We start from the raw sequence: 27103 nt of genomic DNA, 5'->3' as shown, positions 1-27103 counted from the left end.
AATGAAAACTGCAGTGTCTCAGATGAAAATACCACTGGGTGGGATTAAAAGCAGATTAGATACTGCAGAAGAAAAGATTAGTGAATTTGAAGATACAGCAATAGAAGCTATCCAAAATGAATAGTAAAAGAGAAAAAAATAATTTAAAGATTTCAAAACATCAGTGACCTGTGGGATAATTTCATTATGAGTGGCCTAATATATGTGTAAATAGACTCCCCTGAAGAGGGGGAGAGCAGAAAAAATACTTGAAGAAAAATGAGCCAAAATTTTTCCATATTTGATGAAAAATATAAATTCACAGATCCAAAAAGCTCAATGAATACCAAGCATAAGAAACATGAAGAAAACTACACCAAAACACATCATAGTCAAATTGTTCCAAAGCAATGATATGGTGCCCAGAATTTAATGAATTCCACAAAATAATGGTCAGGAAATTTTTCATCAGATTAAAATTCAAGTGAGAGTAAAGAAACCAGTCTGGAAAGACCACATAACATATTACCTCAACTGTATGATGTTCTAGAAAAGAGAAAAAGGATAGAGACAGTAAAAAGACCAGTGGTTACTGAGGGTTCAGGGTGAAGGGGGATGGGAAGGGAGGAGGGATAAATAGGTGATGCACAAGGGTTTTTAGGACCATGAAACTATTCTGTATGATACTGTAATGTTGTGATACCGACTGATACCATATTTTGAAACCAACATGGATAAATTAGTGTGCTTTCCATGTGTAGTATATTTCACTAAGAAAACCTGAAAGAACTGGGGATGTTTAGCTTAACAGAATGCATAAGAGGAAGACAAAATGCCTGTTTTCAAATATTTAAAGAGCTATAAGATGAAAGGAAGAATGGACTTCTTTTGAGGATTTTTAGAGTGCAAAATTATGATTAGCAGGTAGAAGTTATAGGTAGATAACACTTATATAAAGGAGGTGTTTAAATTTTTTTTTATGGGAAATTTGATACACAAAGTAATATCAGCAATGTAAACGAGGAATCACAATGATGAAATGACTACTGAGGAACACTTCGTAATTTTTATTAAGATATAATTTTCATGCCATAATGTTCACCCTTTAAAAGTGATAATGTGTTTAGTATATTCACAAAGTTGTGAAACCCTCAACCTATCTAATTCTGGAGTATTTTCATCATCCTCAAACACCTCTTAACAGTACCTGTTAGCAGTCACTCTCCATTCTTCTTTCTCTCATTTCCTGGCAACTACTAATCTACTTTCTGTCTAGATTTGCCTCTTCTGGACATTTCATATAAACTGAATCATATAGTATGTGATCTTTTGTGACTAGCTTCTTTCACTTAGCATAATGTTTTCAAGGTTCATCCATGGTAAATCATGTATCAGTACTTCATTCCTTTCTATGGTTGAAAAATATGCATTTGTCAAAACCCATAGAACTGTATAACAAAAGAATAAACCTTAATGTAAACTATGAACTTCAGTCAATAATATTGATATATTGTTTCATTACTTATAACAAATATACTACATTAACACAAGATGTTAATAATGAGAGAAACTGTATACAGAGGACAGAGGGGTATATGGACACTCTCTGTATTATCTGTTCAATTCTTCTGTAGATCTAAAACTATGTTTTTTATAAATTTATTTTAATTATTTATTTTTGGCTGCGTTGGGTCGTCATTGCTGCAAGCAGGCTTTCTCTAGTTGCGGCGAGCGGGGGCTACTCTTGGTTGCGGTGCATGGGCTCCTCATTATGGTGGCGTCTCTTGTTGAGGAGCATGGGCTCTAGGTGTGCAGGCTTCAGTAGTTGTGGCGCATGGGCTTAGCTGCTCCATGGCATGTGGGATATTCCCGGACCAGGGCTCAAACCCATGTCCCCTGCATTGGCAGGTGGATTCTTTTTTTTTTTTTTTTTTTAATTTATTTTTGGCTGTGTTGGGTCTTTGTTTCTGTGGGAGGGCTTTCTCTAGTTGTGGCGAGTGGGGGCCACTCTTCATCGCGGTGCGCGGGCCTCTCACTGTCGTGGCCTCTCTTGTTGCGGAGCACAGGCTCCAGACGCACAGGCTCAGTAGTTGTGGCTCACGGGCCCAGTTGCTCCATGGCATGTGGGATCTTCCCAGACCAGGGCTCGAACCCATGTCCGCTGCATTGGCAGGCAGATTCTCAACCACTGCGCCACCAGGGAAGCCCCTGGCAGGTGGATTCTTAACCACTGCACCACCAGGGAAGTCCTAAAACTATTTTTCTTTTAAACTTTTTATTTTCTAAAAGAAAGTAAGGTGAGCACATTTAAAAAAAAATGAATAGGTAAGTAACAAGTTGGGAGAAAATATTAAGTATAGTCAATCCTTGAACACTGCAGGGGTTGGGCCGCCCACTCCACTGCAGTTGAAAATCTGTGGACAGTCATCCCTTGGTATCTGTGGGAGACTGGTTCCAGGACCTACTGTGGACACCAAAATCCAACGATGCTCAAGTCCCACAGTCAGCCCTCTGTATCTAAGGTTTCAAATCCACAGATTTAACCAACCATGGATCATGTAGTACTGTATTTATTAGGAAAAAAAAAAATCCATGCTTAAGTAGGCCCATGCAGTTTAAACTCACATTGTTCAAGGGTCAACTGTATGTATGTTTTAAAATACATTAAAATATATGTAAATATAAAATAAAATTATATATATAACAAAAGACTAGTTTCTGAGATGTATAAAGAACTCCTAAAGCTCAATAATAAAAAGACAAACAACCTGATTTAAAACTAGGCAAAAGATTTAAACAGACATTTCACAAAAAGAATATATGGTCAAGAAGCTCATGAAAAAGTGTTCAACATCAAGAGTTGGCAGGGAGGGACTTCCCTGATGGTCCAGTGGTAAAGAATCTGCCTTGCAATGCAGGGGACATGGGTTTGATCCCTGGTCAGGGAACTAAGATGCCATATGCCACAGGGCAACTAAGCCTGTGTGCCACAACTACTGAGCTTGCATGCCTCAACTAGAGAGCCTGCATGCCAGAAATTACAGAGCCCATGCATTCTGGAACCCGCGCCACAACTAAAGAGCCCACCCACCCTGGAGCCTGCACACCACAACTAAAGAAGAGAAAAAAAAAACCCGCATGTCACAACTAGAAAGAAGCCCACACATCACAACAAAGAGCCCACGTGCCACAACAAAAGATCCACATGCCTCAACAAAAAGATCCCACGTGCTGCAACTAAGACCTGACACAGCCAAAAATAAATAAATCTTAAAAGAAAAAAAAAGAGTTGGCAGGGAAATGTAGGTTAAAAGCATAATAACATACTATTATACATCCACCATAATGTCCAAAATTAAAAAGAACTACAAAACTAAATGTTGGCAAAAATATGGAGCAACCAGAACTCTCACACACTACTAGCAGGAGTATATAATGGTACAAACACTTTAGAGAAAAATACGATTATCCCCCTTTTTTTTTCATATATATATATATATTTCTAATAGATCTTTATTGGAGTATAATTGCTTCACAATACTGTGTTAGTTTCTGTTGCACAACAAAGTGAATCAGCCATATGCATACCCGTGTCCCCACATCCCCTCCCTCTTGAGCCTCCCTCCCATCCTCCCTATCCCACCCCTCTAGGTCTTCACGAAGCACCGAGCCGATCTCCCTGTGCTGCGCTGCTGCTTCCCACCAGTCAACTATTTTACGTTTGGTAGTGTATATATATCAATGCTACTCTCACTTCGTCCCAGCTTCACCCTCCCACCCCATGTCCTCAGGTCCATTGTCTATGTCTACCTCTTTATTCCTGCCCTGCAACTAGGTTCATCAGTACTTTTTTTTTTTTTAGATTCCATATATATGCGTTAGTGTATGGTATTTGTTTTTCACTTTCTGACTTACTTCACTCTGTGCAAGAGACTCTAGGTCCATCCACCTGACTACAAATAACTCAATTTCATTTCTTTTTATGGCTGAGTGATATTCCATTGTATATAGGTGCCACTTCTTTATCCATTCATCTGTCAGTAGACATTTCAGTTGCTTCTATGTCCTGGCTATTGTAAATAGTGATGCAATGAACATTGTGGTGCATGTCTCTTTTTGAATTATGGTTTTCTCAGGTTAAATGCCCAGTAGTGGGATTGCTGGGCCATATGGTTAATTCTATTTTTAGTTTTTTAAGGAAACTCCATACTGTTTTCCATAGTGGTTGTATCAATTCACATTCCCACCAACAGCACAGGAGGGTTCCCTTTTCACCATACCCTTTCCAGCATTTATTGTTTCTAGATTTTTTGATAATGGTCATTCTGACCGGTGAAAAGTGATACCTCATTGTAGTTTTGATTTGCATTTCTCTATTAGTGATGCTGAGCATCTTTTCATGTGCCTCTTGGCCATCCATATGTCTTCCTCGGTGAAATTCTATTTAGATCTTCTGTCCATTTTTTAACTGAATTGTTTGTTTTTTTGATACTGAGCTCCATGAGCTGTTTGCATATTTGGGAGATTAATCCTTTGTCTGTTGTTTGATTTGCAAATATTTTCTCCCATTCTGAGGGTCATATTTTTGTCTTGTTTATGGTTTCTTTTGCTGTGCAAAAGCTTTTAAGTTTAATTAAGTGCCATTTGTTTATTTTTGTTTTTATTTCCATTACTCTAGCAGGTGGGTCAAAAAAGATCTTGCTGTGGTTTATGTCAAAGAGTGTTTTTCCTATGTTTTCCTCTAAGAGTTTTACACTGTCTGGTCCTACATTTAAGTCTTTAATCCATTTGGAGTTTATTTTTGTGTATGGTGTTAGGTAGTGTTCTAATTTCATTCCTTTACATGTAGCTGTCCAGTTTTCCCAGCACCACTTATTGAAGAGGCTGTCTTTTCTCCATTGTAAGTTCTTGCCTCCTTTGTTGTAAACTAGGTGCCCATATATGTGTGGGTTTATCTCTGGGCACTTTATCCTGTACCATTGATCTATATTTCTGTTTTTGTGCCAGTACCACATTGTCTTGATTACTGTAGCTTTGTGGTATAGTTTGAAATCAGGGAGCTTGATTCCTCCAACTCTGTTTTTCTTTCCCAAGATTGCCTTGGCTATTCGGGGTCTTTTGTGTTTCTATACAAATTGTAAGATATTTTTGTCCTAATTCTGTGAAGAATGCCATTGGTAGTTTGATGGGGACTGCACTGAATCTGTAGATTGCTTTGGGTAGTACAGTCATTTTCACAATATTGATTCTTCCAATCCAAGAACATGGTATATTTCTCCATCTGTTTATGTCATCTTTGATTTCTTTCATGGGAGTTTTATAGTTTTCTGAGTACAAGTGTTTCTCCACCTTAGGCAGGTTTATTCCTAGGTACTTTATTCTTTTCGTTGCAGTGGTAAATGGGAGTGTTTCCTTAATTTCTCTTTCTGATTTTTTGTTATTGGTGTATAGGAAAGCCAGAGATTTCCGTGCATTAATTTTGTATTCTGCAACTTTACCAAATTCATTGATTAGTTCTAGTCGTTTTCTGGTGGCATCTTTAGGATATTCTATGTATAGTATCATGTCATTGGCAAAGAGTGACAGTTTTACTTCTTCTTTTCCCATTTGTATTCCTTTTACTTCTTTTTCTTCTCTGATTGATGTGGCTAGGACTTCCAAAACTATGCTGAATAAGAGTGGCGAGAGTGGTCATCCTTGTCTTGTTCCTGATCTTAGTGGAAATGCTTTCGGTTTTTCACCATTGCGTATGATGCTTGCTGTGGGTTTCTCATATATGGCCTGTATTATGTTGAGGTAGGTTCCCTCTCTGCCCATTTTCTGAGAATTTTTATCATAAATGGGTGTTGAATTTTGTCAGAAGCTTTTTCTGCATCTAGTGAGAGGATCATATGGTTTATATTCTTTAATTTGTTAATATGGTGTATCACATTGACTAATTTGCATATATTGAAGAATCCTTGCATCCCTGGGATAATTCTACTTGATCATGGTGTATGATCCTTTTACTGTGCTGTTGGATTCTGTTTGCTAGTATTTTGTTCAGGATTTTTGCATCTATATTCATCAGTGATATTGGTCTATAATTTTCTTTTTTTGTCATATCATTGCCTGGTTTTGCTATCAGGGTGATGGTGGCTTCATAGAATGAATTTGGGAGTGTTTCTCCTTCTGCAATTTTTTGGAAGAGTTTGAGAAGGACCAGTGTTAGCTTTTCTCTAAATGTTTGACAGAATTCACCTGTGAAGCCAACTGGTCCTGGACTTTTGTTTGTTGGAAGATTTTAAATTATGGTTTCAATTTCATTACTTGTTATAGGTCTGTTTATATTTTCTAATTCTTCCTGGTTCAGTCTTGGAAAATTGTACCTTTCCAAGACTTTGTCCATTTCTCTGTGGCTGTCCATTTTATTGGCATATAGTTGTTTGTAGTAGTCTCTTATAATCCTTTATTTCTGCAGTGTCAGCTGTGATTTCTTCTTTTTCATTTCTAATATTATTGATTTGTGTCCTCTCCTTTATTTTCTTGATGAGACTGGCTAAGGGTTTATCAATTTTGTTTATCTTCTCAAAGAACCAGCTTTTAGTTTTATTGCTCTTTGCTATTGTTTTCTTCGTTTCTATTTCATTTATTTCTGCTCTGATCTTTATGATTCCTTTCCTTCTACTGACTTTGGGTTTTCTTTGTTCTTCTTTCTCTACTTGTTTTAAGGGTAGGGTTAGATTGTTTACTTGAGATTTTTCTTGTTTCTTGAGGTGAGATTGATTCTTCCCTCTTAGAACTGCTTCTGCTGCATCCCATAGGTTTTGGGTTGTTGTGTTTTCATTGTCATTTGTTTCTGGGTATTTTTTAATTTCTTCTTTGATTTCTTCAGTGATCTCTTGGTTATTTAGTAGCACACTGTTTAGCCTCCATGTATTTGTGGTTTTCACAGTTTCTTTCCTGTAATTGATTTCCAATCTCATAGTGTTGTGGTCAGAAAAGATGCTTGATATGATTTCAATTTTCTTAAATTTTCCAAGGCATGATTTGTGTCCCAAGATGTGATCTATCCTGGAGAATGTTCCATGTGCACTTGAGAAGAAAGTGTACTCTGCCACTTTTGGGTGGAATGTTCTATAACTATCAATTAAATCTATCTGGTCTATTGTGTCATTTAATTAAGCTTGTGTTTCCTTATTTATTTTCTGCTTGGATGATCTGTCCATTGGTATAAGTTGGGTGTTAAAGTCCTCTACTATTATTGTGTTACTGTCAATTTCTCCTTTCATGGTTGTTAGCATTTGCCTTATGTATTTTTTTTTTTAAATAAATTTAGTTATTTATTATATTTGGCTGCGTTGGGTCTTCATTGCTGCGCGCAGGCTTTCTCTAGTTGCGGTGAGCGGGGCTACTCTGTTGCGGTGCGCGGGCTTCTCATTGCAGTGGCTTCTCTTGTTGTGGAGCATGGACTCTAGGCATGCGGGCTTCAGTAGTTGCAGCATGCGGGCTCAGTAGTTGTGGCTCGAGGGCTCTAGAGCACAGGCTCAGTAGTTGTGGCGCATGGGCTTAGTTGCTCCGCGGCATGTGGGATCTTCCCAGACCAGGGCTCGAACCCGTGTCCCCTGCATTGGCAGGTAGACTCTTAACCACTGTGCCACCAGGGAAGCCCTGCCTTATGTATTGAAATGCTCCTATGTTGGGTGCATAAACATTGATAATTGTTATATCTTCTTCTTGGATTTATCCTTTGATCATTATGTAGTGTCCCTCCTTGTCTCTTGTAACAGTCTTTATTTTAAAGTCTATTTTACCTGATATGAGTATTGCTTTCTTTTGATTTCTGTTTGCATGGAATATCTTTTTCCATCCCTTCACTTTCAGTCTGTATGTGCCCCTAGGTCTGAAGTGGGTCTCTTGTAGACAGCATATATATGGCTCTTGTTTTTGTATCTATTCAGCCAGTCTGTGTCTTTTGGTTGGGGCATTTAATCCATTCACATTCAAGGCTATTATCGATATGTATGTTCCCATTACCATTTTCTTAATTGTTTGTTTTTTTTTTTGTGGGTCTTTTTCTTCTCTTGTGTTTCCCGCCTAGAGAAGTTTCTTTAGCATTTGTTTTAAAGCTGGTTTGGTGGTGCTGAATTCTCTTAGCTTTTGCTTGTCTGAAAAGCTTTTGACTTCTCCATCAAATCTGAATGAGATCCTTGCTGGGTAGAGTAATCTTGGTTGTAGGTTTTTCTCTTTCATCACTTTAAGTATATCCTGCCACTCCCTTCTGGCCTGCAGAGTTTCCGTTGAAAAATCAGCTGATAACCTTATGGGGATTCCTTTGTATGTTATTTTTTGTTTTTCCCTTGCTGCTTTTAATATTTTTTCTTTGAATTTAATTTTTGTTAGTTTGATTAATATGTGTCTTGGTGTGTTTTTCCTAGAGAGTCCTGTATGGGACACTCTGTGCTTCCTGGACCTGGGTGACTATTTCCTTTCCCATGTTAGGGAAGTTTTCGGCTATAATCTCTTCAAATATTTTCTCAGATACTTTCTTTTTCTCTTCTTCTGGGACCCCTATAATTTGAATGTTGGTGCATTTAGTGTTGTCCCAGAGGTCTCTGAGATTGTCGTCAATTCTTTTCATTCTTTTTTCTTTATTCTGCTCCTCGGTAGTTATTTTCACCATTTTGTCTTCCAGCTCACTTATTCGTTCTTCTGCCTCAGTTATTCTGTTATTGATTCCTTCTAGTGTATTTTTCATTTCAGTTATTGTGTTGTTCATCTTTCTTTGTTTGTTCTTTAGTTCTGCTAGTTCTTTGTTAAACATCTCTTGTATTTTCTCGATCCATGCGTCCATTCTATTTCTGAGATTCTGGATCATCTTTACTATCATTACTCTGAATTCTTTTTCAGGTAGATTGTCTATTTCCTCTTCATTTATTTGGTCTTGTAGGTTTTTTACCTTGCTCCTTCATCTGTGACATTTTTTGCCATCTTTTTTTTTTTTTTGAGTGGGATTGTGTTCCTGTCTTACTGGTTCTTTGGCCCGAGGCTTCCAACACTGGAGTTTGTAGGCTATTGGGTAGAGCTGCGTCTTGGTGCTGAGATGAGGAACTCCATGAGACCTCACTCCGATGGATATTCCCTGGGGTCTGAGGTTCTCTATTAGCCCAGTGGTTTGGACTTGGAGCTCCCACCGCAGGAGCTTCATCCCAACTTCTGGCTCATGAACCAAGATCCCGCAAGCCACATGGGGCAGCAAAAATAAACAAACAATAACAAAGTAAAAAATAAAATTAGACTAGGAAACTAACAGATATGCTAGAAAGAATATAACAATTAAAATATAGGTGAATCAACAACCAGAAGGTACATCAGTACCACAATAGTAAAAAAGGGGAGGAGGGAAAAGGAAAAAAAAAAAAGGACCCACAGAGCTGTAAAAGGCCCTGGGGGCTGTGGGGGGTGGGGCTTAGGCTCAAGAAACAGAAGGGGCCCAGGCGTGCCCCCCACCCGTGGTCTCAGAGGGCAGGGGACCTCACCTGGGAGCCCAGCAGGCTTCCTGGGCTCGAGTGGGCGGGGCAAACGCACTCCTCTCCTCTCCTGCTCCTCCAGTCTGGGAGGGCCCCTCCTGCCTGCCTCTCCTGATCTCCCTGGCCTCCTTCCTATACCTCCAGGACCAGTGCGGCTGGTGGGGGCGGAGGGGGGAGCCTTGGAGGGCAGGGGACCTGCCTGGGAGCTCAGCAGGCTCCCCAGGCCTGAGTGGGCAGGGCAAATGTCCTCCACTCCTCTCTCGCTCCTCCTGGAGGGCCCCTTCTGCCTGCCTCTCCTGATCTACCCGACCTCAGGGTCACCGATCCTTTCTGGCCTCCACTTCTCCTCCCCCCTCAGTCCCCCTATGTCTTACCGGTTCACTTTGGGGTTCTTCCCATCTCCTTGGGCGTCAGAGTCCCCCCACCAGCAGCTGGCACCCTAGTTGTGGGGAGATGCTAACTCCACATCTTCCCACACCGCCATCTTGACTCCACCCCTTGATAATTTCTTATAAGAATAAACTTAAACCGGGACTTCCCTGGCAGTACAGTGGTAAAGACTCCGTGCTTCCAATGCAGGGGGCACAGGTCCGATCCCTGGATGGGGAATTAAGATCCCGCATGCCGTGAGGCATGGCCAATAAATAAATAAATAGATAAACTTAAACTTACTTTATGATGTTTTGTACAACATGGGGAATATAGCCAATATTTTTGAATAAGTGTAAATGGAAAGTAATCTTTAAAATTTGTGTAAAAATAAACAATTTTTGAAAAAAATTAAAAAAAACAAACTTATGAACTAGCAATCCCATTCCTGCATATTTACCCAAGAAATGAAAGCACATGTTCACAGAAAGATTCTTACAAGAATGTGCACAGTAGCTTTATTCATAATAGCCCCAAACTGGAAAGAGTGCCCATCAATAGGAAAACAGATAAACTGCGTTTTGTTCCATTCATACAATGGAATACCACTCAGCAATAAAAAAGAACAAACTGCCCATACAGGCACAATGTGGATGAATTTCAAAAACATGCTATGTGAAAGAAGCCTTACATAAAAGAGTATATACCGTATGATCCCATTTGTATGAAGTTCCTAAATAGGCAAAACTAATCTAAGATTCAAAGAAGTCAGAACTTCTGGAGAAGGAGGGGTGGGCATTTCCAGGGAAAGAGCATTAAGGAACTTTGTGAGGTGGCCGTAATACCCTATATCTTGATAAGGGTTTGGGTTATTTAAGTGTATGTATCTGTCAAAAGTCAACAAATGCAGACAAGATTTGTCCATTTTATTATATGTAAATTTTACTTAAAAAGGAAAAAAAGGCAAATAAATAATGAACTCTGATTAATGATAGACACGCTGAAGTATCTGAGGGAAATACACTGATGTCTGCATTTTACTTTGAAGTACATGAAGTTGGTGGATAAACAGAAGCATGGCTAGATGGACAGACAAGCAATAAAGCAACAACAGTATCATGTTAACAGCAGAATCTAGATATATGTGTGCTTACAGTAAAATTCTTTCAATTTTTATGTGGGTATTTGGAAATTCCCTTAATAAAATATTGGAAAAAATGAAAATAACAATAACTGAAAAATGTCAGATGCCTGCATCCAAAGATATTTATAGTGTCAACCAAAACTAATTACTGCAGTAGCCCTATTTCTGTGTAATCTGAGTCTTATTCAGCTTATAACCAATCTGTCATTCTTCCCTCTATAAAAAATGGTTATTATGAACCTCTGTTTCATATGAAACCCTCCTTCTACAGTAACAGGCCTAAGAGACAGTTGCATGAAAAGCAGAGACACACACAAGCTGATCAGAAAGACACAGAGCAGGGACTTCCCTAGTGGTGCAGTGGATAAGAATCTGCCTGCCAATGCAGGGGACATGTGTTCAATCCCTGGTCCAGGAAGATCCCACATGCCATGGAGCAACTAAGCCCATGTACCACAACTACTGAGCCTGCACTCTAGAGCGTGAGAGTCACAACTACTGAAGCCTGCGTGCCTAGAGCCCGTGCTCTGCAACAAGAGAAGCCACCGCAATGAAAAGCCTGTGCACCACAACAAAGAATTGTCCCTGTTCTCCGCAACTAGAGAAAGCCTGGGCACAGCAACAAAGACCCAATGCAGCCAGAAAAAAAAAAAAAAAAGACAGAGCAGAAAACTATAGTGACAAGCAAATGGGGCTGATATAGAGTATTTCCAGGGCATGCATGGTGTTACCATTTATTGGGGACAGCTACTGGATCCTCACAACAATCCTGTGAAACAGGGAGGACTTTATAAGATACCAGGCTCAGGACAACAGAAGTCTTCCTCATTGAAGGTAGGCCCTAGACCTTCAAAGAGCTCCTAACACAACAAAATGCCGGACAATAGATCATTCTGGACCTACTGAATGTTTCACCGTTTCACAAACACATCATGAATGTCTGCAGCAACCACCCTGAAACCTCATTGCTTATCCCCACGTACTGTGTATTCTTAAACTCCAACTCTACCCCATTCTAAAACCTTAGCTTTGAAACCCTATTCTGATCCTAACTCTGGCACTTTAGAGTTAGTATTTTTGTCTCCCTAGTGTCTGGCTCAATTTTTCTTAAAGAAATTTGGCTTTGACTTGCCTGCCTATCTCCTTCTGTCTAGACTTCCTGGAATAGGGCCCCACCCTATTTTGGCCCCTAGAAGCTAACTCCTGAAATCAGCTGGAAGAGTCCCACTCACACCAATTCCTCATTAAGGGAAGGTTTGGATACACAGTTAGTTATCTACTTCCTCTGCAATGATTCCTCATCTATCTCTCCTGGCTTTGTTCTTAGAGTGACAACTGAGCCTTTAGTTGTCCCTATCCTCATTCTAATTGGGCATTCTGAAGCTCTTGATGGTGTTCCAACAACTTACCCCTTAGTATCTATTCTTGACCAGTCTCCTATTAATGGCTTTGCTCCTAGTTTCTCAGCACCGTCAGATAGGCAGACTGTTTCCACAAATCAGATAGTGGCTAATAGGGCAAGTTCATATTATTAATTCCCATTCAGGAGAAACAGATATTCAGAGAAATCTAATAATTTGCCTATGGTTTCATGGCAAGGAAGCTGCAGATGTGTAATTTGAACCCAGTATTCTAATTCTACTATTCCTTTCTGCTTTTGGAAAGTGCCATAGTCATAAGGAAAAGAATTATAGTAATAATAGTTATCATCATCATCTATAATAATTGTATTGAGCACCTACTTCTGTGCTTGCATTATTCTATGAAGCATCTTAATGCCTGACACAGAGTAGAAACTCAGTAAATATCATTTAAGAATGAAAAATTTTCACATAGTGGGACTTCCCTGGTGGCACAGTGGTTAAGAATCCACCTGTCAATGCAGGGGACGTGGGTTTGACTCCTGGTCCAGGAAGATCCCACATGCCACCGAGCAGCTAAGCCCGTGCACCACAACTACTGAGCCTGTGCTCTAGAGCCCACGAGCCACAACTACTGAGCCCACGTGCCGCAACTACTGAAGCCCGTGTACCTAGAGCCCATGCTCCACAGCAAGGGAAGCCATCGCAGTGAGAAGCCCACACACCACAATGAAGAGTAGGCCCCGCTCACCACAACTAGAGAAAAAGCCCGCGCATAGCAATGAAGACACGATGCAGCCAAAAATTAATTAATTAAATTAATTTTTTTTAAAAAGAAAAATTTTTACATAGTTAATTGTCTTCATTTACAAATAAGCAAACTAAGGGGTAGACTTTTACCAAGGTCACACACCTAGATGATGATTTAAAATCAGACTGGTCAGGGCTTCCCTGGTGGCGCAGTGGTGGAGGGTCCGCCTGCCGATGCAGGGGACACGGGTTCGTGCCCTGGTCCGGGAAGATCCCACATGCTGTGGAGCGGCTGGGCCCGTGAGCCATGGCCGCTGAGCCTGCGCGTCCGGAGCCTGTGCTCCGCAGAGGGAGGGGCCGCAACGGTGAGAGGCCCGCGTACCGCAAAAAAAAAAAACAAAAAAAAACGTGGTACTGTAAAATCAGACTGGTCTGTCTCCAGAATCTATACTTTTTCTACTTTTCCATGTAGCACTTCACTCCCAATCATAAAAGAATATGGTGCCAAACATCCCAACAGAAATCACCTTAAGGAAGTTCTCAACTAATATATTTTTACTATAGAAAATACAATAGAAATGCACTCAGGTCCCTTATTATCAACAGAGTAGAGAAATTACTTTTGTGATTTTTTTAAAAGCAGATATAAATATAATTCTAATATAAAATTCAGGAGGAAACTGGGGTACTCCAATAACTGCTCTAACCTGATTTTGGATAGTAGTTCTCCTCTATCTGCACAGTCCACACTGACTTGTCGAATAAGTTCATGAAATACTGTATTATAAATGGTCTGTTCCTTCTTCAATATATGAAGTAGTTTGTGCATCTGGCAAAAGATAAGTAAGATAATCAGTATTTATTACAGTCTTGCCAGTAAAAAACATCTTAGGAGGTAAGCACTCAACGTGAATAAGTTTTAGAAACACCTTGATTAATTTGTTCACTTACATTTTCCTTTATAAACATATATAAAAAATGATATATTAAAAAAAAATCTATGCCTAATCATGCACCTCTTTATATGATGCACTGAGAAAGTCACAATATCACCACTATGTTATACCTGTCAAAACTACAAAACCTGAATTGAATAAGTACACATCAGACAAACCAAAATTAAGGAACATTCTATAGATATTGAGGTCAAGAAAAACAAAGAACGGTTTCAGGTTATAGCTGTCTAAAGGAACATGACAACTAAAAGCACTGTGTGATCCTAGGATCCCGAAATGGAGGGGAAAATAGCTATAAAAGCCATTACAGGGACAATTAATAAAATTTGAAACCTGAATATGAACTATATTAGATAATACTATCATAACAATGTTAAATTTCCTGCTTTTGATAACTACATTATGGATACATGAGATTGTCCTTATTTATAGGAAATATACCCTAAAATGTTTGGTGATAAAGAGGCATGAGGTTGCCAGCTTACTCTAAAATGGTTCAGAAAAAAACCATACACATAGAGATACATAGAGAGGGAAAGAGAATGACAAAGCCAACAGGGCACAGTGTAAACAATTACCAAACCTGGGTAAAGGTTACATAGGAGTGCCTTATATTGAACTTGTCTATAAGTTCCAAATTCTATAAAAATAAAAACTTATAAAACAAAAGAGAAACAGCCCCATAAAGGAAAACATCTGTATCTATGTAAGACTGAAAGAGCTCTTTCATTAGGTGCAAAATAAAAATTATAAGTGATAAGAAAGCATGGTTTAATTGGCAATGTTTTTAGTGGTACATAAAATAATAAGGGTCTTATAATCAGTGGTGCCTTATATTCAATTAAATACAATAATAATGACTAAAAATTAATTATACAATGTTTACCACATGCCAAGCACTGTCCTAAGCAATCTACATTCATTATGTCATTTAATCTCTACAACAACCCTATGAGGTAAATAATATTATTATCTGTAATTTACAGATGAGGAAATCAAGGTACAAATACATTAAATGACCTGCCCAAGGTCGTCAGCTAATAAACGGCAGGGTCAGGAGTCCAATCCAGGCATTCTACCTCCAGAGTGCATGCTCTTAACCACTGGTTTACATTGATCTTTGTAATTACCTTGGTTGGCCCTGTATATGCCTGATTTTCCACACCAGCCCTCTCTAGCATAGCATCCATCACATCATTCAGCTGGACCACTTCTATTCTTTTATTAGGTTTCCTAAAAGATTAAGATGGCAGACATATATAATTAGTGTTACAATAGGTCATGCTCAGATGGCAAAAGGAACATAATATGTATAAAGAAAATGTACATACTATGGAATATTAATGGTATTTTAAAGCGTTATACCTATATGTACAATACTAATCTAGTGGGATATCAATAATACAGTAAAACAAAATACAAAAACAAAACAAAACAAAAACCAACAAAAATGCAAATAGTATGACCCTCTTTTTCATAAAAGAAAATAATGTTCCACCTCCCAAAAAAACTCTATACCCCTATTGTGTAAGATTGTAAGAACATGGAAAAATGTGGAGTAATAAACACCAAGCTGCTAAGATCCGCTACTTCACAATATAAAAGAAAAGGGACAAGGGATAGATAAGAAAAGAAGCCTATAGCAAAATGGAGAAACACTAATGGTTATATTTAGAATATAAAAGTATTTTAAATATGATCCAGCAATCCCACTTGAAATCAGGATCTTGAAGAGAGGGACTTCCCCGGATATCCAGGGGTTAAGAATCCATGCTTCCACTGCAGGGGGCACGGATTTGATCCCTGCAGGGGACTTATGATACTGCATGCTGCATGGTGTGGCCAAAAGAAAAAAAAAAAAAAGGATCTTGAAGAGACATTAACACTCCCAAGTTCACTGAAGCACTATTCACAACAGCCAAGATGTGGAAACAACCCTCGATCCATTGATGAATGGATAAAGGAAATGTGGTGTGTGTGTAGACATATATATATATGTCTACACACACACACACATACATACATACATACATACATACATACTGGAATATTGTTCAGCCTTAAAAAAAGAAGGAAATTCTGCAATATGCAACAACATGAATGTCCCTAGAGGACATTATGCTAAGTGAAATAAGCCAGTCACAGAAAAACAAATACTGTGTGATTCCACTTACATGGGGTATCTAAAATAGTCAAACTCATAGAATCAGAAAGTGGAATGGTGGTTTGCAGGGGCTGAGGGGAGAAGGAAATGGAAAGTTGCTCATCAATGGGCATAATATTTCAGTTATGCAAGGTTCTACAGTTCTGCTGTACAATACTGTGCCTATAATTACAATATTGTATTGCACACTTAAAATTTTAAGAGGATAGATCTCATGTTAAGTATTCTTACCACAATAAAATAAAATTTAAAAACAAACCCAGGGGCTTCCCTGGTGGCGCAGTGGTTAAGAGTCCGCCTGCCGATGCAGGGGACACGGGTTCGTGCCCCAGTCTGGGAGGATCCCACGTGCCGCGGAGCGGCTGGGCCCGTGAGCCATGGCCGCTGAGCCTGCGCGTCCGGAGCCTGTCCTCCGCAACGGGAGAGGCCACAACAGTGAGAGGCCCGCGTAACGCATAAAAAAAAAAAAAAAAAAAAAAAACCCAAAAAAACCCATTTAAAATGGTAAAAAAAAAAAGTGTTTTTAGCACTTTGATATTATTATAAATATGTAAGAAAACAATATGCAGGGCTTCCCTGGTGGCGCAGTGGTTGAGAGTCCGCCTGTCAATGCAGGGGACGTGGGTTTGTGCCCCGGTCCGGGAGGATCCCACATGCCACGGAGCGGCTGGGCCCGTGAGCCATGGCCACTGGGCCTGAGCGTCCGGAGCCTCTGCTCCACAACGGGAGAGGCCACAACAGTGAGAGGTCCGCGTACCGCAAAAAAAAAAAAAAAAAAAAAAATCCATATGCAGTTGGACAAATGAAAACACTGATTAAATGATAGAATTGTAGGCAATTATTGTCTTGGCTTTCTGCAGTAATTTTAATATTTTTGTGTAATAAAGTACCAATAAAAAGAAAAATATGTGTATATAGTTATTCCTTCTTAGAAACACTCTCAAAAATAAACAATACTTACATGGATGGGAAGAGCAATAGTCTATTTTCACTGTCTGTGAGGAGAGTAGTATATTTGCTGCAATAAATAAGACAGGTAAATATTATTGTAAGAAAACTGTCTGGCCTATTTATCACATAACAAGACATGAAAAACTTAAGACCTCACAGAATTGAGAAGCTTGGAGACAATCAGAAAGGTCCATCATTTTACACACAAGAGGATACTTAAATAGCCTTAGACATCTACAGACACAGATATAATGATACTTATCATATTTTTTAAAATTTTAAGTAAAAGAGCTTTAATCACGTTCCTCAGTGTATCACAATACAAAAATTTCTTTGATTCATTAAGAAAAATGACATTTCAAAGGTGGAAGAATGTTTTAAGATCACTGAAGTCAACAAAGTTAAATGACTAAACAGGTTATAAAATTAATAAGCAGAGCTGAAACTAGAAGCCAAGCTTCCTGATGCCCAGCATATTTATCTGTCCTCTGGAAGTACTTGCTTACACCTAAATGCGTATCACAACGAGAATCTCATGGTAATTCTTCAAATTCATTATTATTTATATATCTTTTTTCTTCCCCTAGTTAAAAAACACTTCCTTTGGTTCTGCCCCCTACTGGAATACAGTTGGTTAATAAGGTCCACTTTCAGAATTTAGATTAGTGAAAAATATTCAGGCAATATAAAGACTCAAAAACGTTTCAAAAATGAGTATGTGAAAGGGACTAGAAGCAATGATACTCCAGGAGCAATGAGTACACCTAGCACCCAGATCTTGGTTTCTAAGAACCCTTCTCCACTAAAAGGCAAACAGTACTCCGTGGAGAAGTAGCTCATAGCTCACTCCAAAGCTGGAGCTGGGAAATACAAGATGAACCTGAAAATCTTATTGAGCCAGAAAATAAGAGAACATTCAAAGAATGATGGGGACATGCCTAAAGAACACAAGAGCCAGCTCAAAGGATCTGGCATTAGCAAAATCAGGAAAAATTTGAACATCAATTATAGCAAAGAATTATAACTCACTGAAAAAAACAGAAATCTATGAGTCTATAATGTAAAATGGTAACTAATATATACAAGAATGATGGAGCTAAAAAAGTCATCAAAAAGATCTATAAGTAGTGGGTTACAAGGAAATACACAAAAGTATTTGGTGGCAAAGGGTCATGAGGGCCTCCAACTTACTCTTGAATAGTTTAAGTGTGTGTGTGTGTATTAAAGCAAATAAGGCAAAATGTAAACACTTAGTGAGTCAGGATAGAGGGTATACAGGAGTTCCCTGTCCCATTTTTGTAACTTTTTTATAATTTTGAAATTATATAATAATTAAAAGTTACCCAAAAAATGAGTTCCGTTTAGTTCCCTTTGGCAAAATATTGTTCTGAAACCCACCATCATAAGGAAATGCCATTTAACATATTTATTGGATAAGATAAAAAGAGTGACAGCTTCTGGGTATTTTACTATAAAACCTAATCCAAAGTTCTAGTTTTTTAAACTATGGAACATTCAAGTGTTGTTTCAGAAAATAAAAGCAAGATCCCATTTTCAATCCCATTAGCAGAAATCAAAGAAAACTTGAAATGACTAGTCTGAAGTCTGGAGCTAAGCCCTAGAGTGTGCATTATGAGATTCCAACTTAGAGGGCTACTTTCCTTTGTCATTGCTCAAAACCATTCCCAAAGAGGCATAGCAAGCATTCAGAACAAAGATCTATTTTTTTTTAATTCAAAATTAAACAGTAGGAAAAGACAGAGAACGATTTAATCTAAACTAAAATCTCAAACTCTCTTTTTAAATTGAAATACAACTGATCTACAATATTATGTTAGTTTTAGGTATACAGCAAAATGATTCAGTTATATATTTTTTCAGATTTTTTTCCATTATAGGTTATTACAAGATATTCAGTATCTTGTAATAGCACAGTTCCCTGTGCTATACAGTAAATTCTTGTTGCTTCAAACTCTTTTAAGTAAGACTGTTTTCATTACTTTTTGATACCTTTCTTAAATTGTATTAGGATGGTAAGCCAGATGTTTACTCACTTCAGTGTAGATATTGCTTGGGAACATGAGTGAACTGCTCAGGTTCCTCTATGTCTGGGAAGTAGGAAACAGTTCAACTTGTCAGATATTCAGTATATACCACAGTACTCACTCATCATAACACTCCAAACCTGAAACTCCTGTATTTGACACGATATGAAATTCTTCAGGAATCAAAGTATCTGTTAGTTTCTTTGGCTTAAAAAGAAAGAAAGAACAACAAGAATGAAAACAAGCAGATGAAAAAAATTGAGTTTCACAAATCCTAATTTCTATACCAAAGGGATACTATTTATTAAGAGATTTTGATCAGAGAAATAACAATAGTAGTAATATGGGTCATGGCAAGGAGTAATAAACTTTTAGCAGAGCACAAATTAAAAAATTAGCCAAGGGGTTTCCCTTGTGGCTCAGTGGTTAAGAATCCGCCTGCCAATGCCGGGGACGTGAGTTCGACCCCTGGTCCGGGAAGATGCCACATGCCACCGAGCAGCTAAGCCCGTGCGCCACAACTACTGAGCCTGTGCTCTAGAGCCCACAAGCCACAAATACTGAGCCCATGTGCCATGAATACTGAAGCCTGCACACCTAGAGTCCGTGCTCCACAACAAGAGAAGCTACCACAATAAGAAGCCCATGCACCACAACAAAGAGTGGCCCCCGCTCACTGCAACTAGAGAAAGCCCACGCACAGCAAAGAAGACCCAACACAGCCAAAAATAAATGTTTAAAATAAATAAATAAATAATATTAAAAATTAGCCATGAATTAAAGAACAATCTTGGTTTTAGTATTAATTACACAAAAATCTATTGACTTTAAAATTCAATAGGAATGTAAAATTTACCTTAGCAACAAGCCAAAAATAAGAATTCTACAATTCTTTTTTCTGCCTTTTTTAAAATTGAAGTACAGTTGATTTACAATGCTGTGTTACTTTCAAGAATTCTACAACTTTAAGCTGTTGGTTTCTTTTAAAAAAAATCTAGTCTCCTACACTGTATTATCCAGATTAAAGTAAATAACTGTAGTTTGGAAAATGGCTTAAAATAAGATATGTTTGATCATCTCCCACTAAATGCCCTCTTCTAGAAATAATTAGAAAGTGCTATGAAAACATAAACAATGCAGGTTGTTATAGTATGACATGGCTTTATATTTGGGGGAAATTTTTTTTTAAGTAGAGAGAGGGAGAGGAAATTATTTGTCAAATACTTTATTTACCTTAAGAGGCACAAGGACACCATCACGTGACTGTAATGAACGGTCCATTTGTGGGGGACAAACTGCGTTCTCCCTAGTCTCTCCTTTAACATATTTAACATCGTACAGAAAAGAAATATCCCTAAAAGATAAGAAAAATATATTTACAAAATAAATTTTGTCTGGTTACTGGATAAGAATGGGTAAAGTCCACACACATCCTTCACACAAAGGGACACAAAACTGGTCTCCTTACCTCATACTTTACTAAGAAGGCTGAGGCATTAGGGTTCCCCCCCGCCCCGCACTCTTCCTCTTCTCCATGTCAAATTTCTCATTCGCCTTTCCTTCAGCCTCATGTTAAGATGTATTCTCTTCCCCAGGGTTATTTCCTCCACTTAAGTCCTTCATTTCATCTTTGCCCACATCCTTGGGGACCTCATTCCATCAATCCTAATTTCTGTGTATTTCCTTCTCTCTTGGAACATTCCCCCTGGTCTATAACTCAAGTCTTCTCCCCTTCTAAAAATCTTCCCTTGACCATACATTGTTGTCAAGTTACCTTGATCTATCTATCTCTCACTTTCTGCTAAACATCAGACTTCTTAAAATTTCCCTGCAGTTGGGAAATCATTCTCCAGAAAGCTGAGGATGACTTTCTACAGCTAAGTCATCAGTTCTCATCTTCCACTATTTTCCTGGAATATTTTCCAGGGTTGATCACCTCTCTTCTTAAAAACACTCTCCTCTCCTCTGTCCTCTGTATGACTGGACTCTCCTGGTTCTCTCATCCTACCTACCCCTTCTTGAACATCTCTGTGACCTCCTGCCTACCAAATGGAAATGCTCCACAACCTCCTGTCCTCATCCTTCTGCGCTCTCCCTATACTTTCTCCCTTGGCAATGCTATCAAATCTCACCTTATCATATTTGTTACCTCTAGATATGACTGAATAATTCTCCTTCATTCTCACTTTTCACCCTTCTATATTCACTAATTCTGTCAGCACCACCACTCTACTCATCAAAAATCTCAGCATCCATAATTGATTCCATCCCACCCTTTGTCCTCAATATCTATCACTAACACTTATTAATTTTACAGTCACCCTCCTCTTGTCTCTTGCCAATGCCAAATCAAGGTAACTTTTGCCATGTAAGATATGTATCCACAGGTTCCAAGGACTGCAGTGAGGACATTTCAGGGAGGTCATTATCCTATCTATCACACTACAGATCTTCACATTTTAAAAAGTTCCAACTCAGATGTCATTTGACATTAAAACTTTAATGTCAGTTTATTGCTGCATTCAGATATAGCTAATTATTTTTTCAAAGTACTTCAAACATCTCATAACTACTAATTATTATATAGTAATAATTATAGCCATGGTCTGATGGCATAAAATAAAGTACCAATACTTATGACACCAAAGCCCCAGGACACAGAAATGAATAACCTAAATTTCTACCACTTTTTCTAGCACTGAGACATAGCTGAGTAATAACACCTTATATTTACATAGCAGTGTATAGTTTTACAAGTGCTCTTGCATTCATTATCTCATTTGTGCTTTCTATAACCCTGGAAGGTACACAAAATGGAGCAAGTCTATTATTCCCTTTTTACAAGTGAGAAAATGGAACTCAGAAAGACTAAATAACCTACCCAAGTATTAGTAACTGTAAACTTACTATTAAGTGATATTTCAGTAAGGAGCATGGAGGGAGTAAATTTTTTTTTGGAGGGAGTAAATTAATAAATTAACCATACACAGAAAATTAGCAGATTACAATCTTCACAGGGAAAATGTTGTAATTTTGGATATTTTTAGGAATGATATAAAAACAACAAATATAATTTGCTGATTTGATCTAAAACAGTGTAAAGGTTAAGGGTTCGCTTTGAGGAAAAGCAGGGATTAAGCACTTGTTTTTCAAGGTTTTGCAGGTCATGAAGCTATGTTACCTAGCTCTTCTCAGATGTGCAAATAAAAGAGGCCCTAAAGGCCTTCTGCCTGATATTTTCCCTTCTACTAGGGTACAACAAAGAATAGGAGAGTAAGGGGACAAGTACATGAAGGCATGCAAAAGCAAATTTAAAACAAGTGAAAAGTCAACAGAGCCAGCACGTATTGCCATCCTCTTGATAATAATCATACACAAGAAGGTAGACCCATGTCCTCTTCAGATTGTATACTGGTTCATTAAAGATACTTCAAGCGGGCTTCCCTGGTGGCACAGTGGTTAAGAATCTGCTTGCCAAAGCAGAGGACACCAGTTCAAGCCCTGGTCTGGGAAGATCCCACATGCCACGGAGCAACTAAGCCTGTGCGCCACAACTACTGAGCCTGCGCTCTAGAGCCCACAAGCCACAACTACTGAGCCCATGTGCCACAGCTACTGAAGTCCGTGCGCCTAGAGCCCGCAACAAGAGAAGCCACCGCAATGAGAAGCCCACGTACCGCAACGAAGAGAAGCTCCCGCTCGCCACAACTAGAGAAAGCCCGCGCACAGCAACAGAGACCCAATGCAGCCAAAAATAAATAAATAAATAAATGTATTTTTTTAAAAACAGATACTTCAAGCTTTGAAATCTAGATTCTATGATTTTATTCTCTGATTTAAAATCGATGATTCTATGATTTTACAATTTTTCCGATTCTGCTCCTCCCAAGGAAATCATACAAAATGAGATAATGATTCTATTCATCTGCATCTACCCAACCATCTTCCTTCTTTACCTTCCAGCTCCCGTTAGGGAAACGGGATGGTCAATCAGATATTTGAACTTATTTCTTCTAATAGGGTTATGCCAGACGTGGTCAACAGGGCGTGGAAGAGTACCCTGGGAAAAAGAAAAACATGAATACACAGCAGAGGGCGCTCTAGTCAAGTGAAATCTATTCTTAATCATTTTTGAGTATTTACATTAAAGGCATTTGAATATTCTATGGAAAAAGAGAGCAGAATTCTTATTTAATACCAAGGAGAAAGACTGAAACTAGGACAATTCAATAGTGAAAGAAAAATATCAAGACTAAGAGTAGTAATGATCATTTAGGTAAATCACATAAAAACAGGTTAATGGAAATACTCAAGTATTTCCTTGAAAATATGCAAAAGAGTTTAGTTTTCAATCTAGGAAATTAATTTTAAAATATTCTTAAGACAATCTGGAATACATAACATATGCTAAATAAATACTTAATGAACCGGATACCAAAAGATAAATGTTCCCAAGTACTTTATATATGTATATACACACCTTTGGGGTTTTAATTTTCTTAGGAGGCAGTAAGTTTTCAGGACAAGAACCAGCATTGGCTGTATAGGTCAGAGAAAGTAGAACTTCCTGAGGGATGAACTCATTCTGAAGGGAAGTAAGAAACGGTTTCGACGGATCCACCAGACTTTTTTTCTCCCTTAGTTTAGGAAGTCCTAAGAAAATAATGGGAAAGAAAAGCTTACTGTAGTTTTTTTGAGAGTTAATTAGAGATTCCCAGGCTACCTCATCAATCCCATATATATGTTGCTAACAGAGAGAAACATTGCTTCCGGTTGCCAAGAATAGCAGCAATATTTAAAACACTGAAAATCAACTAGTCAAGAAAAAGAAACTCACATTGTCTGCCCTACTCACACTTACATCAGACATGAGTTCAAAAACTCAGGTACAGAGATGAACCTCCATTATTCCAAATTCAAAGCTGAAAATTAAACTCACTTCACTTGATCAAACTAACCGAGATAGCATGAAGATGATGGGAATGTCTATTTTCCCTTTGATGTGAAAATGACAAAAGAAATCTCCTCTCCTCAAAACTGTCAAATTATTTAGTAATTTTTTCTATATAAGTTTAAAGGTGAAAATTAAATTGGAATATTTATAGAGTGAAAGGTATGTGAGTTGGATTTAAATGTAGAATTGGGATCCTTAGAAATGAAGAGAGTGGAATAATCTGAGCAAATTAGTGCAGTAAAACTCAGTATAAAGAGTGTTCTACTCAGCTTGACTAGGGCAGAGGAGTTATAAAGGTAGGGGAGTCGGCCTAATATAGGAAAAGGTCTCCTATGCACTCAGCAAGGAGGGTTAGTTTGTCAATCCTCTTAAAGAACTCTCAACTAATCTATGCCCCTCACATAGAATGGTTTATGTTAATTTCTGTAAGGATGTATCATGCTTTGATCACCATCAAAACCTCTGAGGTTCACATTACCAAAAGTCTATCTCTTGAAAGTTTGGGATGGAGTCAGAATATCAGAGGAAATAAGGAAAAAAAAAAAAGTTAGGTGGGACTTTAGCAGAATCTCCCCTAAAAACAAGATGTAGGTGAGTTGGAGGAAGCTTTAACATAATGAGGGGTAGCAATGAGTCTAGCAGATTCTTTTTTTTGGGCATGCAGGATCTTAGTTCCCAGACCAGGGATCGAACCCGAGCCCCCTGAAATGGAAGCGCGGAGTCTTAACCACTGGACCGCCAGGGAAGTCACTAGCAGATTCTTATTCCAGTACAGATCTGCATTTAGCTATATATGAATGAAAATCTTATACAAATAATTACTTTCATTCAGAATAATTACTAAAACCTGATACAAACTGGTTCCTTAACAAATACCCCAAAAAAGTACTGTTTCATACAACCATTGGTATTTAAAATAGGTTGAATTTAGAACAATATAAAACTCATCAGCATCTGAAAAAAATTACAAACACAGACCTTACGCAGAGTAGTGAAAAATACTATAAAAGGAATGGCTTTTGATTTTATTGAAACAAGTGTATTGGAAAAACGAAACTAATTAAAGTATCCTGAAATCTCAGATTAAGGAAAATAGTGAACGTATTGTGATTTCTTACTATGGCCATGATTATTTATGCCTTGAAGAACTTTACCTGTCTCTTCCTTGGATGCAGAGATTTTCACATTTTTGCCCTCAGGTGTTGACGTTGAGGGCGTTTTCGGGAGCGACATAGTAAGCAATGCCTCCTATCACTCTCTAGTAATTTGAAATACCCCTCCAGAAAGCTAATCTAGAAACAAATCAGCGGCATTACTGGGATTTGGCAGGGCTGCCACATTGACCTGCAGGAAAGAGAGAGAAAGAGAGAATGAGAGAGAGAGAGAGAAACCCGTTAACTGTTTATGTTAAAATTGGAGTTTACAATTCATCTAGCATGGGTTTTCTTTGAGGAGACTTCCGGGCTCTAAAGTCCTCTGAGGCGACTAAGAAGCCTGTGGGTGGATCCGTCTGGGCCCGGGTCGGGAAGTACACGCTCGGCCCACCCCTCCGACCACCGGCACCACCTGAAGGCGCCCCTCACTCGAGGTCCCGGCCTCCCCACAGGCAGCGCCTGGCGCACGCAGCCCCACCGACTCGCGGTCGGGCAGAGTTCGCACCGTTTCTGCATCAGAAGCGATGGGAAACCGACACTTGCAGCCCGTACCTGTAAACTATGCTTCTCGCCAGACGTCTTGTAGCCGCACCTTTTCCCAAACGCCTGCGTGTCGTCATAGAAACCCAGGACCCCGGGCCTTAGCAACCCTCAATGGCGGCTGCCTTCGGCGGTGCCTGCGGAGGACTGAGACGGCTAAGAAACAGTCTCTCGGGGATCCCATGTGTTTTAAATCTCAACATAGATTCAACAGCAATGAAGAATAAAAATGTTTAATCGGGCCGTTCTCACGGAGTCAGAAAGTGTCTGGATCCAGGCGCTTCCGCGGCAGGCGGTCGCTCTCCCCCTGCCCCGGGAAGACTTCTTAGGCTTGTGACCAAAGGCAAGGTAGGACTCGAGCAAGTTTCTCGCATCACTCTATCCCACTTTTTGTTGTTTCCTCTGTTTTTCTAAAAGCCACATTCGGGGGGAAATTGGGTAAACAAAAACTCTGTGTTCCCATCAGTTGAGGTATTATTGCAGAAGCTGCTCCTGTCCTTGGCATTTCCATCGAGTCTTCCTTGGATTATTAAGCACCGCCCGCGCCCCCCTCCCCATTCTACTCTTAACTTTCCGTGCAGCGGGAAGGCATTCCTAGGTCTAGACTTTTTTTGGCTGGAGGCAGGTAAGGAGACTGCACTTCAGGCAGAGCCAACCCAAGTCAAATCGTTGGGTCTTACTGCTTAAAAACCTGTTCTCAGGAAGTAATGGGATAAACACATTAGAAAGGAGGAGCTGAGAGCCCGCCTCTTACCACCACCAGGATTAGCCAACCAAACTTGGGTCTGCTCGCCCAAAGCATAGCCTGGTTGTGATGAAGGAAAATAGAGTTTTTTACCAGGTGTGATGAAGGAAAATACAGAGTTTATTGCAAGGTGCTAAGCAAGGAGAATAGGCTCAAAAGACATGAACTCCCCAGTGGCTTTCAGGGAAGGGTTTTTAAAGGCAGGGTTTTTAAAGGAGAGAGTCGCAGGTGCCTGATCAGCTTGTGGACATTTTTCTGATTGATTTCTGGTTGGTGGGGAGATAACCAGGTGGTATTTCGGGAGGCAACATCATCAGCCTTATGGTTCCAAACGGTCTGGGGTCTATGTGCTTTTGTTAGCATGCAGTCAACTTCTTCCATCTGGTGGGGGAGTTAGTATATGTAAAAAACTCACGGATATGGCTCAGAATATTATCTATAGCCCTTGGGTAGGAACTAAGGGTCATTGACTTTTGCTTTAT

At 39.1% G+C, this 27103-nt stretch overlaps 1 protein-coding gene across 2 annotated transcripts in view; it reads right to left on the bottom strand.

Moving 5' to 3' along the window:
• AXDND1 (axonemal dynein light chain domain containing 1) overlaps window positions 1-25966 on the bottom strand; it is an 84100-nt gene extending 58134 nt beyond the window's left edge. The window contains exons 1-9 of one of the 2 annotated variants that reach the window (XM_032611764.1): window positions 25889-25966; window positions 25337-25526; window positions 23709-23881; window positions 23185-23288; window positions 20462-20582; window positions 19350-19435; window positions 17194-17250; window positions 15199-15301; window positions 13820-13941 (exon numbers count right to left, since the gene is read on the bottom strand). In XM_032611764.1, coding sequence (XP_032467655.1) covers window positions 13820-13941; window positions 15199-15301; window positions 17194-17250; window positions 19350-19435; window positions 20462-20582; window positions 23185-23288; window positions 23709-23881; window positions 25337-25415 — 845 coding nt within the window. In that variant the 5' untranslated portion in view covers window positions 25416-25526; window positions 25889-25966. Of the gene's footprint in view, window positions 1-13819; window positions 13942-15198; window positions 15302-17193; window positions 17251-19349; window positions 19436-20461; window positions 20583-23184; window positions 23289-23708; window positions 23882-25336; window positions 25527-25841 lie in introns of both variants that reach the window. The other variant, XM_032611763.1, reaches the window with a different exon arrangement.
• Window positions 25967-27103: the final 1137 nt, after the last annotated feature.

This window comes from Phocoena sinus, chromosome 1 (genome assembly GCF_008692025.1).
Source record: "Phocoena sinus isolate mPhoSin1 chromosome 1, mPhoSin1.pri, whole genome shotgun sequence".
NCBI classification, from domain to species: domain Eukaryota; kingdom Metazoa; phylum Chordata; class Mammalia; order Artiodactyla; family Phocoenidae; genus Phocoena; species Phocoena sinus.
Note: the sequence above shows the minus strand (reverse complement) of the source record. Positions and strands in the feature narration are given on the sequence as shown.